General features: G+C 40.3%; 1 protein-coding gene across 1 annotated transcript in view; it reads left to right on the forward strand.

Annotated features, from left to right (window-relative positions):
• The window catches only part of LOC148021859 (endo-1,3;1,4-beta-D-glucanase-like), a 171,665-nt gene that overhangs the window by 48,295 nt on the left and 106,693 nt on the right, over positions 1 to 16,677 (forward strand). The window contains exon 2 of the mRNA XM_087697384.1: positions 15,808 to 15,829. Within this exon, the coding sequence (XP_087553510.1) occupies positions 15,808 to 15,829 (22 nt within the window). The remainder of the gene's footprint in view (positions 1 to 15,807; positions 15,830 to 16,677) is intronic.

Here is a 16,677-nt window from a genome sequence, read left to right on the forward strand (position 1 = left end):
TGGTTGATAAATTTACAGAGGCTTTTGTAGGCAGAGCGATCTATTCTTTGGGTGATCTTTACTCGGGTTATGATTAGTTTCAGCTTGCAATTGAAAGCAGGGATATCACAACCACGAAGACTCCCTTGGGGTTAGTACGGATGTGTACTCTCCCACAGGGTTCAACAAACTTAGTGGCACACATGACAAATGCTATGAATAGGGTACTCAGGGATTTTATACCACAATTGACAATGCCCTCCTTGGATGATGTTCCAATCAAAGGGTGTGCAGTGGATGAAAAGAATGAAGAGATGGATGCTCATGGATGCAGACAGTTTGTTACAAACCATATTGTGGATTGTGAGAGGATTTTGACGCGTCTAGAGGAGGTGGATTTAACTCTTTTTGGACAAAAGTCTGTCTTTGGAGTTGAAGAGGTTTTGATTGTTGGGCATATGTGTGGGCCCTATGGGCGAAGAGCAACACCAGCAAAAATAGATGGGATTGATAGAATGCAAGATGTGTGCATGAATGTATCAGAGGTGCGTAGATTTTTGGGAGCATATGTGTTCTATTTGATATGGATTCCTCACTTTGCACATGTAGTCGATGCTCTATATCAACTTCTGATGAAAGGTCAGAAATTTCATTGGGAAAGAAAGCATAAAAAAGCAATGAAGAAATTGAAGCATCTCTTAAAATTTGCTCCTACATTGAGAAAGACTGATTATTCAGATGGAAAGCCTATCATTATTATTGTTGATACAAGCTCAATCGGGATTGGATGGGCAATTGGGCAAGATGATGAGGAAGGGCAAAGATATGCAATACGCTTTGATGCTAAAGTATCGACTGAACGACAGAGAAGATATCCACAGGTAAAAAGACAATTATGAGGAATTGTGACAGCCCTTAAATGTGATAAGGAGTATTTTATGGGTGCTCATGTAGTCATTGAGAACGATTGTTTGCCGGTATTGGGTATGATTACTAATTGTGCTACCCCGGACATTGCTATGCTTCGGTGGATTGCATACATCAAATCTTTGAACCTTGAATTTCAGCATATTGTAGGAAGAGATAACCCAGTGGCAGACATGTTATCTTGGGCACGTTATGAGAATGAAGATGGGATGATGGATGAGAAGGAAGAAGATGACTTTCTCGCCGTTGAAAATGATGTTGCAAGAGTGAATTTAGCAATGCAAGGTGTTGCTACAGCATTAACAGAAGCTTGGATAACAAAGAGAACACTTCAGATGTTTTGCATCTTGTGTAGAAGTGTTTCTGGAAGACAAATATGCAGGAGAGTGGCTGAGAATTTGTCAATACCTCAGTACATTAACAAAGAGAGATGAATGGTTAGATGAGGAGTTTAAGAAAATCAAGAGGAAAGTATATGGGTTTTTCTTAAAAGATGGATACTTATGGAAACATGCTAAAAAGAAACAGGGTATGCCATTGCGAGTTTTGGGTTACAGAGCTTCACAAGTAAATGTTATGCAGGAATTTCATGAAAGCTTGTGGACTGGTCATAGAGGTGTTTGGGGTACTTTTGCAAAGATCAAAGAAAGATATTGGTGGTAGGGTATATATAAGGATGTTGCTCACTTTGTGAAAATATGCACGACATGTCAAATGTATTCATCTGTTAGACATCGGGATGGATTGCAGCCCACATATCCATTGTCTCTTCATTTTAAGTGGGTGGTGGATTTGGTCACAATGCCCACAGGTCTTTGGCAAATGAGGTATCTTGTGCTTGCCTGTGAAGACTTGACTAATCAAGTGGAAGGGAGAGCTTTATGTACTAGGACAACAAATGATGTGTGTACTTTTCTCTTAGAAGAGATCTTTTGTCGGTATGGCTGTGGGGGAAAAATTACTGCAGATAGGGGTGAGCTGGATGCAGATGAAGCTCATGATTTCTTTGCACGGTTGGGGATAAATTTTGCTTTAACTTCAGCCTATAACCGTGAAGGAAATGGAAAAAGTGAAAGAGGTCATCCACCTATTGTGAAGGCATTGGCAAAAGCATGTGGAGAGAAGGTAAAAGAGTGGCCACATTTGCTTTCTTATGCTTTGTGGGTTGACAGAACAACTCATAGTGTTGTTACTGGATATATGCCTGCAGAATTGATGTATGGTCAAAAACCTATCATGCTGATAGAAGAGATGACTACCACATGGAGTGTGCTACCTTGGGAGGAGGAGTTGAATAGAGAGGAGTTATTGGCCTAGGGTGGGTATCTGTGGTTGTGAGATCACATGTTGCATAAAATGGAAATATTTTGCTTGGCAGCTTGTTAAGGAAGAGGGTAACCTCATCGTCGGAGGACTTAGGTGCCCTAGTAGTTGAGAATTCAGCGAGAAGATGCTGATACTCAACCAACTTGACTTTCAAGTTGTCGATGATTTTAAAAATTTCAAACTCATGATCCAAATTGATGTGATAGGTTCTATCTTGAGCCGCATAGCAATTAGTCAAGTGTGTTGAAAGCTTGCATGATAAGTTGAAATATTGAAGTTCGGAGTGAAACTCAGGCAATAAGCCTTGCATAAGCTCGAGAATAGTGGAGGCATTATGAGCCTTTCACGAATGGATAATCTTGTATGGAAGAAGTGCGGGATTAGGTTGGGGTTGCAACCCTTGCATTAAATCCCGTAGGTTCTGAGAGTCTAAGACATGCCTCATCAAATTGGACCAAGTGGTATAGTTTGACTTGTTGAAATGAGCCTTCTCATTAGAAGCATGCTTGTTGGATGAGGAGCTAATGATGGATAGGTAGAAATAGATTGTTGATGTTCAATGAGTGCCAGTTGCTACGGAGGTATCAAAATGGACATAGGTCCATACGATATTGTAGGTAGAGATGGAGATAGTGGGACATAATAGCCTTGTTCAAATGTCTGTTGGGGCACAACATAATGACCGGATGGTCCACTAGGTAATGCCATAGAGGTAAATTGATGTACCAAATGATCTACACTCCAATAAGTTTGTAATCCAAAGAGATAACTCAAAAGTGTGTGTGTGGGGGGTTGAGCCTTCATCATAGGTACACCACCCGGAAACGGGTATATAGAGGTCCTAAAGACTGTGCCTAAATGTGTAGAAGCCCCCGGTGTGGTGTGTGGTGATAAATGTGGTGCACTTAACGGAAGCAAAAAGGAAGATGTAGCGGAAGATGAGGAGGGATGTGTGGAAGCCCAAATGGATTTGTGATGGATGTTTTTGTGGGAAACATGATTTGTATCTTTTGTCCATTAAATGCATTAGATGAAGATACATTTACTCCAAATTGACCATGAGATGTGCATTGCTTGAAGCCAAACACCTTCTAACATGCTGTTAAATCTGCAGCTTGCAGCTTGCACCTTATCAGTCTGCCTCGTCACGCATTTTTTCTCTCGCTTTTGTCCCGACAATCCCACACGCCATGTCATTTGTTGCATGCTTATTTCCTGTGCTTGTTTTGGGTGTTGTGCAGGCCTGATAGCCTTGCGGACAGGCTTGACACCGTTGTGTTGATGCAGCACTTGCGTTCCACGCAAACATCATATACTTTTTGTCATAGCATATACTTTTTGTCACATTGCTTCCTGCTAAGTATTGATTAAACCTGTACGTGTTGATTCTTCATCCATAACACTTCCCGGTATTATTCTCATTAAAATATTCAGTTCCAAAGCCTTAATCAGAATTAATTTGATTATAATTGCTCCTATTCGTGTGAAACGCTTCTGTTAAGCACAAAAATTGAAAATTTCACAGAGATACAAATTTCCTTCAAATTTCTTCAACAAATTTGGGGCTTCTATCTAAGAACCCCAAAACCCACCAAAATTTTGGGGATTCTGCTACAACAAATTAGTTGAAATGGGATGGGCAGGGTGCCCAAGCTCATGCTTTGATTGCACTTTCATGTAAGAGACAGGTCATCCCACATATTTAGCTGTGCACAACGGCCAAGGACGCTTGGGATAAGCTTGCTTCATTGTATCAGGTGCACAATGAGGCTCGTATAGCCTATTTGCATAAACAACTTGAGATGGAGCATATGATAAAGAGTGATTCTGTGGATGCATACATTATATGTGCCAAGGATAGTACGGGGCAGCTTGCTAATATCGAGGAAATCATTCTGATGCATCTCTTGTATCTATTGGTCTTGGTTGGTCTACCTGATACCTTATTAGAGCTTTGTTGCTCCACGTCGTTTACTTGCAAACGGAGATGCTAATGAATATACATTTGATGCATGGTATCACTATTGTTGCAAGAGCGATCAAGGCTGAATCACTCTAATATAAATATGGATAATCAAGCATTTGCAACCACGGATCGAAATAAAGGAAAGTGAGGGCAACTGCCAAACTCAAAGAATAAACTCAAAGAATAAAGGCAAAGCAACTTTTTCTATGTACTCTTCAGGCACCAAGGATGATGGTGCTAAGAAAAAGAGGTACAATTATTATTATTATAGGAAGAAGGGGCATGTTATTGGAAGAATGTAGAAAGAGGATGACAGGTGAAAAGAAGAAACAATCGGGCATGAGTATTGCTGAAAATTCAGCAAATACAAAGGATGCAACCACACATTTGGCAAGCTTGGATATTGATAAATCTTATGCCTTTGTTGTGCGTTGTTCATATGATCCTTTTTCACATGAGCATGGCCTTTCAGTTGCTAAAAATTGTAGCACATGGTATTTTGATAGTGAAGCTTCTAAGTACATAATATTCTTTCATGACTTGTTTATATCATATACAAATGTATAAAAGGGGGGATCCCTTGGATGTGCAAACAATGCTTCGTATGCAATTCAAGGCATTGGTCAGATTCCCATTATTGCAGTGGATGGTAGGAAAACTATCATGCTTGAAAAGGTCTTGTATGTGCCAAGCATAAAAAAGAATTTGCGTTTGGTTTCAATCATTGCACGTGTTGGTTTTGTGGTTAAATTCCACATGGATTGATGCAATGTCTACGATTGTAATGATGGGGAAGCCCTCATTGTCACTGTTACTTTATACAATGGACTCTATCAGCTTGATTAATATGAGAGGAGAGTATTAGAGGATGCATTACATGTTGATGCCATTGGGGAAGAAAATGAACACTTGTGGTCTCTACATAAGTGGGATCAATCTCCTCACATTAAGAGATGTGAAAAGGATATCATCCAGGCAAATTAGAAGTGTATAAAAGGGGGGGATTCCTTGTATATGCAAACAATGCTTCGTATGCAATTTGAGGCATTGGTTAGAATCCCATTATTACACTGGATGGGAAAACTATTATGCTTGAAAAGGTCTTGTATGTGCCAGACATAAAGAAGAGTTTGTGTTCGGTTTCAGTCATTGCATGTGTTGGTTTTGTGGTTAAATTCCACATAGATTGATGCAATGTCTATGATTGTAGTGATAGCGATGCTCTCATTGTCGTTGTTATTTTATACAATAGACTCTATCAGCTTGATTAATATGAGGGGAGAGCATTAGAGGATACATTACATGTTGATGCCACTGAGGGAGAAAATGAGCACTTGTGGCCTCTACACAATTGAGATCAATCTTCTCACATTAAGAGATGTGGAAGAGGTACCATCTAGAAAAATTGAAAGTGAACTAGGGCACTTTTTATATATATGAGTAAAGGTGATGAGGTAAAAGAGAAAAAGAGCAGAATGTGTGGTGCAATATGAAATAAGGAATTGAAGATGCTAATATTTAGAGTTACAATTAATGCATTCCAATTCAAAATGATGGGGGAGACATGGATACATAAGTGGAGGGATAATGATGGTGACGATATAGAAAGAGAAAGTGGAGGTCCGGGTGCAGAGGATGATGGTACGGAAGGGTTTGGGATAGTAGAATGGGAAGGATGGGGATAATGGAGAAATAGAGGATATGAGTGGAAGAGGATGAGGGTATAATGAAGTAGGAGATAAGAAGGGTGATGGAGTTGGTAGGGAGTGAGGAAGAGGGAGATGGTGTGTGTAATGAAGTGGAGAAGAAGAGTGGTGGAGTGAAGAGAGATGGGATAATGGTGAAGGAGAGAAAGAGAATGGAGGTTGTGAGAACGGTGGTAGAGTGAAGTATGTGTATCTTTTCCTTGAAGGCTCAAAGGGATCATCTTTTATGGGCACTTAGCTAGATTAATCAAGTATGTTATTTGCTAATCCCTATTAATCAAGTATAATCCTAATGGATTAGAGCGCCAAATTGGATGATGCACTAGGTGATGTAAGATAGTGTATAGAGTCTTCTTTTATAATATATTTTATTGTCTTGTGTGCATAAGTCTTCATAGTCAAGCTTTTTAGAGAAAACAAGAAGAAAATAGAAGGTAAACTACAAAGATTAGAAAATGTGAGGGTGAGTTGTGCATGTGCATTACTAGTATAATGTGATGCTTTACGATATGGGATGGATAATTTTATAAGGGTTTAAGTAAAGAGAATGAGAGAATGTATATAGACTTCTTACAATATATTCTTATCCTCTAAAAGAAAAAGAAACTTACTTTGAAGAGAAATTCATGGAGGAAAAGTCTTTAAATAATAATTGATAAGAGTTTAAAATCTCTACCATTGTAGATGTGGTTTTTGTTATGAATCTCTTCATACACGAATATATTATTGTTTTTTTTTTGGTGGTTTAAACTTTTTTTATTCATGTATCATTTACAAGACTTCAAATATTTAAAAAAGAGAGAATATCATAGTTAATTTAATAATAGACTAGGGAAAGTGAGATGCATGAAAAGAGAAAAATATAAGAGAGAACAAAAAATGAATCGGATGTATGCACCACATGGGGGAGTTATTTGAGTATTTCTTTAAAATACTCAAAGACTTGCGTGCCTGAGATTGGCTCCATCTCTTGCTTTCATTTTCAAAGACCTTGACTCCAAGTAACTGACAACTTTGAATTTTTTATGGAAGGCATCATCATATTTACTTCTTGTTATGTTGACTTTTTTTGTATACTTGGCATCATTTCCTTAAATGTGAGGAGACTCTTATGCACCACTCCAAGGTTTTTTTAATGTCATATGGCCCATCTTCAAATCTGTCCAAGCTTGATGATAGAATTATTATAGATAAATATTCCCAAAGAGAATTATCTTTAGAAAAAAGTTTTCTAAGAAAAAGGTAGATTACTCTTATTTGGTAGAAATGTGTAAGCCCTTATAAACATTGGTTTCTATATAATGTTTAAACTATGCACCTAAAAGCTATGTACATCTTACATGATTCTAAGAGAGGTTCACATGGAAAGAATAAAAGGTTAAGAAATACATCCATTACCACCATTGTGGATGACACTGAGTCATGACATGCTTGGTTTGGTTACCTTAATTATGACATTTTGCTTTGCCTTAAAAGTAAAAATATGGCGGAAATCTTCCTTTATTGAAAGCACCTAGGTACTCACAATGTATATGAAAGTTGTGTACTTAGCAAAATGCATTGTGCTTCATTTCTCAAGGGTGCTTCTATGGGTGCTGGTCAGAAATTGTAGCTTGTGTATAGTGATGTTTGCGGGTCCATGTGCATCAAATCCGTTGAAGGATACTTGTACTTTGTTACCTTCATTGATCACATGACTCGTCATTGTTGAGCATATACTTTGAAGCACAATTTTGAGGTGTATACATGCTTTAAACTATTCTTGGCCTTGGCTGAAAATGATAGTGGATGCAAGCTAATTACACTATGTACCAATCGAGGGGGGGAATATATGTCGCGAGAGTTCAACTCTTTGGTTGAAAGGGGCATTATCCATTAGTGTACTATGTCTTATACACCTCAACAAAACGGTGTGATTGAAAGAAAAAATTGCACTTTGATGGAAAGAGTATGTTGTATGTTGCTACATAATAAGCTGCATCCAAAGTTTTGACTTGATGCTATCATGTGTGTAGTGTATGTCCTGAATCGCAACCCAACTAAAGCATTGGTTGAATGTACACCTTGTGAGTCTTGGAATGGCGAGAAACCAATGGTATCATATATTCATGTCTTTGGTTGTTTGACATATGCCTTGGTGCCGTAGCCACAAAGACATAAACTAGAAGACAAGGATGTCAAATGCGTTTTTATTGGTTATAGTGCAGAAAGTAAAGGGTATAGCTTGTACTAATCCTCCACTCAGAAGATTTTTTTAAATAGAGATGTGTTATTCATTGAACATGCTGATCAGCCCTTCACCCTTCATGGACTACAAAAATCAGGTCAATGTGGGGCCTATAGACATGTTTAATAGTTTGTTGTATTTATTTCAGTAAAGTGAACCTAATTTTGGCCAATTTTAGCAACTTATTGAGGGTTTATAGTAGCAAAATCAGCAGCAAATACATGTTGTGAACAACAACATGATTTTCAGCCCATTGATCAAGGTACGTGACTTGCTTGTTGGCAAGCTTGCTATCGGCACTAAGTGGGTTTACAAGTTAAAATGCAAATGTGATGATAGCACTGATCACTATAAGGCATGTCTTGTCGCCAAATGGTATGCCCAATAACATGGGATTCACTATGATGAGACATTTGCACCTACTTCATGTATGATGACCATTTGCAGTGTCATTGTTTTGGCTGCTCACTATGATTGGTATGTACATTAATTGGATGTGAAGACTACTTTTTTGAATGGTGATTTTGGTGAGGAGGCTTATGTCACTCAACCTCTTGGCTTTGTTTAGAAAGGGTGAGAAAGCAAAGTGTGCTATTTGCATAAGGCTTTTTATGGTTTAAAGCAGACACCTAAGGCATTGTATGAAAAGATAAATGCATACCTAATTACTCTTGCCTTTAATAATTCACACACTGAGAGCACACTTTATGTCCACAAAGATGGGGATAGTCTCTTGATTCTCATTCTTTATGTGGATGATATGGTGTTGATTAGATCCCATGAGACATATATTTTAGCTTTAAAAGCTGAATTGTAGTATGCTTTTGATGTGACAAATCTCGGACACTTGCACTGCTATCTTACCATACAGTTTAATGTAGTCGAGGGGGGCATTATCTTGCACCAATTTGAGTACATTGGGTAGCTTCTTGAGCGTTTAGCTGCAAGACTACAAGCCTAACTCTACTCCCGTTGAGATAGGCCATAGGTTTACATTCGAGGATAGAGGAGAACCTTTCGATGCTTCTCTTTATCAACAAGCTATTGGCTGTTTATTGCATAGTCCTAGTACTACACATTGGCAAGCAGTTAGACATGTCTTTCGTTATCTCAAAGACACTCAAACATTAGACCTTTTCTATCCTAAAGGCACTACTCTTTGCTTGCATACATTTATAGACAATGGTTGGGCTGTTTGTATTGACACGAGGGTGTCCACTAGTGGCAATTGTTTCATGCTTGGTGATTCATGGATTTCTTGGCCAAGCAAGTAGTAGTCTATAGTGGCCATATCTAGCTGTGAAGCTGAATATAGAGCAGCATTTATAGCTACATTGGAATGTGTATGGCTTAAATGCCTTTTGCTCGATCTTAGAGTGGGACAACAGTTACTCACTTCTATCTATACTAACAGTAAGAGTACCATAGCAGTTGCAAGAAATCCAGTTTTTCATGCTCATACTAAGCATATTGAGGTGCATTATCATTATGTTAGAGAAAGGCTACATGTAGGGGAGATTGACTTGGCTTAGGTCCCTATACAGGACAACTTGGTAGATTTATTTACGAAAGCGCTCTTAGAGAGAAGTTCGAAGCCTTTCGTAAGACTCTCAACTTGATATTGTTTGGGGATTGATTTGCCTATTTGTTGTATATATTAAAATTATTCACTCGAGGGGGTTTGTTATGCTTATCGTATTCCTTCTAAGTTCTTGTGTGCACACTTCCTTATCCCATGGGCACTTTTTACCTTCTTGTTGTTGAAGGGTTTTTTCCTATGTGAACACTTGTTTGGGGTGTGATACTTAGTACCTTAGAGATTGTACTTTCATTCGCTCTCACGTAGTGGATGTGATCTTCCAGCACTCTCTTCTCTCTTGCTGTTCACTTGTTTAATATGAGTGTGTGCATGTTTCTAAATCGTAACCTAACATGCAAGTCATCCAACTAGTCCTCAATCCTTACTTGACAACCCCTAGATCTATTTTTGCACCTCCTTTGTCTCAAAAATCATATTATTAGGGATCCCACAAGGTTGAGATTCTAGGGTAGACTAGGTGTGTCTAGCAACAAGAAGACTAGAGCATGGTTTGAGAGGGGGGTCACAACGAACTAGCCCACCTACTTACTATGATGACATCTCTACTCACCAACATTGAACTTGTCCAACCTCTCTTGTAAGCCATCACCTTGTCCTTTATAGCTCGAGTCTAGGGATCCCTTGATAGTGTTATGTGGTAAGTTTTTGGGTTGGGTTTAATAGTGAGGACAATGACAGAAATTGTCATCCTTTGTCACCATGAGAGAGGGCTCTTAACATTGGGATGAGACTTGAATAGTATAGGGACATGATGGGGCTAGGACAGTAATCTAGTATGAGAGGGGGCCCTTAATATTGGGATGAGATTTGAACAGTATAGAGATATGATAGGGCTAGGACAATAATCTAGAAAAGTGCTGTCCCAAGTCACTATGGATTCCTTCCTCTTGTGCAGAATAGGTGTTGAGAAACTACTTTTTCAATCTAGTTGCTTTAGTTAGGGTTTCATCACTGACAATCCCAAAAGGTTGGGCATCCATATTTTGGGGCGCTATCCTAGAGGGATCAGTGGAGCGCTACCCTAGAGTGATCAGTTGTATGCCACCTTAGATAGACTAGTGCTTATAGATAGGCCACCTCTCCATTCCTTCGACATCTTCTCTCTTTTTATTTATTCCACACCACTCTCTTGGTCACCTCTTTTCTTTTCAACCCTTCCATTGCGCTCACATCCCTTTAGGAGGACATTGCGGTTTGTGGCTTATCGCTCTTCTCCATCACCATTTTCTTCCTTAGCTTCAGGTGTCATCACCCTTTGCGTTTGGAGCATCTTCCACTTGGTGCCACCATCCCTTTGCTTGATGTCAGCACCCTTCTCCTTTAGGCTTCACCTTCATTTGCATTTTAAAGCTTGGAGACTTTCTTCACATCTCGCGTCAAGTTCCCCAACTAGGTGTCAACATTTTCTTGCCCGGCATCACCTCCACGCTTGGCATTAGTTTTTGCAACCCTAGGTACTTGCATTTTTGAGTTGACAAGCCTTCACAGGTTGTGTTTAACCTCTTGGTGGTTGCCTCTTCATCTGGCAACCTCCATCTTGTTAGGCATTAGCTTACATAGGCCTCTGGCATCTGCGTTTGCAGCCTTGTCTCAACTCCTAGCGTTTGAGGACTGCGCTTTACTTCCTTGATAGCTTGTGATCATCTTTTTTCTCCTTGATGGCATAAGAGGACTATGCTTTGCTCCCTCGATAGTTGTCCTTCATCTTCAAGCTACTTCAATAGCTATCTTTCATCTTCAAGTTACTTATTGTGCAGATTTTCATAGGTGCTGCCGCTTGATTCAGATAGGATAGTGCAGTCACCTTTTGAGCTTTGGCTTTGTTGTATCAGCTTTTCTTAACATAGCTTGATTCATTGCTTCATCATCTTATTCTTTTGTGTCTTTGAGTTTATCTTCTCTCCCGGTGTTTACCACACACACCGTGTTTCTCCTTATAAACCCTATTGTCTCTTTGCATCGTCATGTATTTTGACATGGTATTAGAGTGCATGAGCTTAGAGAGCTAAAGACCTTGTTCCTCAGAGAAGGCAAAGGTAGGTTGTAGGTTTGGCATCATCTATTGATTTCCCCCCTTCATTTCCATTGCATCAACGGGAGTTCGAGATATCCTTCTCTTTCTCTCCCTCTCATCCTTCCTTTTATAAGAGATGGACAGACCAGTGGGTGCTTCTCTTTTAGCATCATTGGACCTGGCATCGACCTTTGCTCCTTACATCGTCGGAGTATATGTGTCTACCTACCCCTAGGCACTCGTTGTGCCACCTCTCTTGTCTAGGCCACAAAGTTTATTCTGCACCACCTTTCAGATTTTTATGCTCAAGGCAACAAGACACATCCAATGCACCCTAAGATCTTTCAAGCCAAAGAAGGATCACTTGGTACCTCCACCTCCTTGAGACCACTGCAATGTGTTACAGAGGTTTCTTCTACTTTTTCTAGAGTTTCAAGAATGTCACCTTGGCAACCCACGGTTTTGTAGTCCGCTCCTCCGAGAGACACTAATTATTGATTGCGATCCCGTCGGTAGTCCACTCCATTGAGAGACAATGGCTGTTCCCCTCTATTACTTTAGCTCCGTAGTCCAGTCCATTGAGATGGTGAGTGTTGCCTACCCTTGGCATTGCATGAGTCTCTCTTTTTCCCACCCTCGATTACTTCGGTTCGAGAGGTTACCTCTGGGAGTTCTTCGATGTCTTTGGCACCCTAGATACCTTCCCTCGTACGAATGACGGTACTTCCTTTGTCATCAGATGATTCAGAGTCCGTGATCCATGAGTTGTTAGATTCCCCATCTCTCGCAGAGGGGGATTCAGAGTTTGTGATCCATGAGTTGTTATTTTCTTTGCTCTCCACGAGGGCTCCTACTTTTTCTTTGGCTTCAGAGGGGGCCCCTCCTTATCTTGAAGTTCTTTACCCACCATTTACTCTTTGGGGATGGTTGTCTTTGAGCAGTCATCTCTTCTCTTGATATTCACTATATCCAAGTACCGCCTAGATTAGGGCCTTGGAGTTTCAATTGTGACTTGGTGATGAGGCCTTCAAATTCCTTCTAGCATGGAGTTATGGAGCTAGTTGCTTCTCTCTCGAGGTGTGGTTAGGTTCTACAGTTCGTCGAGGCTACTGTTCCTTACTACAAGTTACCTTTCAAGTGGAAAACTTGGATCTTCGGGATCCTTTACCTCTTCTCATTACCTCTCTTCACGACTCTTTCTTTCTTTGTTTTTGGACCTAGGAGGGGGTGTTGAGAAACCAATCTTTCAGTCTAGTTGCTTCAGTTAGGGTTTCATGCCCTAAAAAGGATTGAGCGCCCATATTCTGAGACACCATCCTAGAGTGATCAGTGGTGCGCCACCCTAGACAGACTGGTGCCTACAAATAGGCCACCTCTCCATTCATTTGACATCTCTTTTCATTCATTCCACATCGCTCTCTTGGTCACCTATTCTCTCTCTAGCCCTTTCACTTTGCTCACACCCCTTAAGGAGGATATTGCAATTTGTGGCTCATGGCTCTTGCCCATCACTATCTTCTCCCTCAGCTTTAGGTACCATTACCCTTTGTATTTGGAGCATCTTTCACATGGTGTCACCATCCCTTTGCTTGGCGTCTATACCCTTCTCCTTCAGCCTTCACCTTCACTTGCATTTTTTAGCTTGGAGACTTCCTCCACATCGGGCGTCACCTGCCTTAGCTAGGCATCAACATTCCTACATGGCGTCACCTTCCTTAGCTAGGTGTCAACATTCCTGCCTGGTGTCACCTCTACATTTGGTGTCCTTTTTTGGAGCCCCAAGTACATGCATTTTTGGGTTGACAGGTCTTCACAGGTTGCATTTACCCTCTTGGTGGTTGCCCCTTCATTTGGCAATCTCCATTAGGCATTAGCTCACGTAGACCTTTGGCATCTACCTTTGCAACCTTGGCCCACCTCTTGGCGTTCAAGGATTGCACTTCTCTCCCTCAACAACTGGTGATCATTTTCTTCCTTCTTGATGGCATTCGAGAACTGCCCTTTACTCCCTTGATAGCTGCTCTTCATCTTGAGGTTACTTCAATAGCCTATTGCCCGGATGATCGAGTTTCACTTTCATCACTGTGCAAATTCCCACAAGTGTTGTTGCCTGATTTTGACAGAACAGTGCAGCCATCTTCTGAGATTTGGCTCTGCTGTATCAACTTTTCTTCACATAGCATGATTCAAATTTTCATCATCTTGTTCTCTTGTGTTTTTGAGTTTCTCTTCTCTCTTAGTGTTTGCCGTGCAAACTGTGTTTTTTCCCATATACCCTAGTGTCTCTCTGCATCACCGCATATTCTGATAGTAGGATCTCTCCAAACATAATGTGCACCACTTGCAAAAAGAAACGTTTCTCAAGCAATATCTCGAAGCTTTGGTTCTCTCCCTTGTTGATCCTATATAAACACTAAAGTGTTGAAGTCGCTTGTAGCAATCCAAGAGTCTACTATTGGTAGTCTTGCCACCACCTCAAATCAAAAGGCTGACCTTGCTTTGATCTCAATTGTTAGATGGTGAGTGCTGATCGTAGAACACCCAAGATCTAACAATGGACTTGTGGTCTCTCTCACACAAGCGTAGAGTCAATCCAATCTAGTTACATACACCTTTGCTCTTGCTATGCATATCAATCAAGCACTCCCACAAGATGAATGAATCTTTTGGGAGCACTTTCCTTACAGGATCAGCTTGTGACTTAGAGAGCTTGTGTTCTTGGAGGAATTGGATGTGAATCCGTCTTGCTAGGGTTGGCTGTAGTTCCTATGAAATGATCAACTTCCTGGGTCCTTGAGCTCCATTGAAGATGAGGTTGTTAACATTCTAGGATGTGAGATGGAGACTCGTGATCATTATTAAGGGTGATCGAATAGATTCTTGCTTTGTATAGTCAAAGATGAAGAAGTGGTGGAACTTGGAGAATTGTGCTGCTTTTGATTGTAGTCACATCCCCTTCCCCATGCTAGTGTGAGGGTGTAGGAGAGGTGTGATGTTGGCTCCCCTAGTGTAGAGTAGGCATCCATTAGCCAAGTGATTAGCCATCTGTCAATGGTATTGTAGTTATTGGCTGCATCTGGAATCAACCATTCAATTGTATCCATAGTAAGTGCCACTCTAGAGTGGCACAAAGGATGATGTTAATGATGTAGGGGTTGATGCGTCCACCTAGGATCCAACCTGCACACAAGACATGACACAGGCTAAACTCACCATAAAAGGGACTGGAGGACTCACCTCCCAGCCATAGAGCCAAACAGGCTCATCCCTAAGCTTGGGAGCTAGCAGCACTCTGGGCCACGACCACATCCCAAGGATTGGCATCCCATACCACCAGCCCATACCATTTTGGTGTACGGATGCATTGGCCAATGGACCAAGAGTCCAAAAGTGGTGATCACACAATGTATGTGCTCAATAGGGCCTCGAGTCCTATAAATAGGACTCCACTGCCCTAACTCCAAGGTACCCTTATTGCATTCTCACTTAAGTCACCTCATGACCATTGTGACCAGTGCTACTAGCCCCCATTTGGATGTCCAGGGACATAATAGTGGTAGACGGCCTTATGACACCACTACATGTCCATTAGGTAGTGGTAGACAAATAGGAGGGGCTAGTGCACTAGAAGAGGGAGATGGTACGAAGGCTAGGGGAGACACCACTAGAGATTGGGAGATGGTGCAATGAACTTCGGGGGAGGGAAGGGCTATTGTTAGTCAAAAGGGAGTAGGGGATCGTCAATCCAATGCTCCTTCAAGGAACCATGGAAATTGTCTCATTTTGAGACTTGTTCTAGTTCAATGTCCTCGTTTAATTATGTTGTTATGATAAATGTGTAAAAGACCCAACCGCCTTGCAGCGTTTAACTTGCATGTAGTCTACAAGTTTATTGCACAACTATTTTCATAGTACTACAATGATTTTTTCAAAAGTATCAAATTAAGAGTTTTTTAGAAAAACCTAAGAGTGTTCTTTTATTCATTCTTAAATTCAAAAGTTTACCTTTCACGTCCAAACATTAACCTAGATCGTTCTTGTCTTGTTTGCTTCCTTGTGAAGGTTTTGAAGCTCCACTCCTAAGGTACATCTTTCACACATTTTTAGCTTGCTCATTTTATTTAGGAAGTATAATATTTGCATTGAGGGAATTTTAAAAAAAAATGTATATAATTGCATAAAATGTTATGCTTGTTTTTTTGTTTCCTATGAGTTTACTGGAAACAGTGGGAAATTATGTGCTAAGAACATGTGCTTACCTTGCTTATGTATCTAATGTTGTTTTGTATTCAGAGAATTTTATTTAGTTGTATGAAGTGCTCTATTTGCTTTATTACTCCACATGGGTTTGCTTGAAATTGTGGGAAGTTCTTTGCTAAAAACATGGGTTTTCAAACATCATTCTGGAGCATTTCTTTACAAAAAGGGCTAGAAATTTTATGTGCATGGATGTTAAAAGGTGAACATATTAGACTATGAGTTTAGTTAAGACAATGCTAATTCTTTCTTTGAGGTTCCTACTTTTGTTGTTTGATTGCAACCTCGGATCCTTTGAGAGGAAGCACATCATGTTGATACATTACTTAGTGCAGGTTTGCCTTTCTCAAGAAGTTGTAATTGGTAACGATGTGTTTTAGAAGGCTTGAAAGGTTTTCTTATACCATGCCAAAGAGGCATTCTTGGACACCTGGGACATTCCATTGTATAGGGCATTCTCTCTTGAGAGCAGCTAAGTTGGGAGGTTGCGCTATTCTTTTCCTTTTCTTCAGGCATTTGGGCTCTATGATTGTATATTTTTACTCTGACTTTTATCATGTTAATAGATGTGGCAATAATAGAGATTTGGGAAACATTATTAAGAGTTGTGACCATCCTGTGAGTGTGCAATGGAAGCCAAGGAACACGGAGAGGAGAAGAATAGATGAATTACAA

The sequence above is a fragment of the Lygodium microphyllum genome, chromosome 17 (genome assembly GCF_053477565.2).
Source record: "Lygodium microphyllum isolate KBCC chromosome 17, Lygodium_microphyllum_v1.1.10, whole genome shotgun sequence".
NCBI lineage: Eukaryota > Viridiplantae > Streptophyta > Polypodiopsida > Schizaeales > Lygodiaceae > Lygodium > Lygodium microphyllum.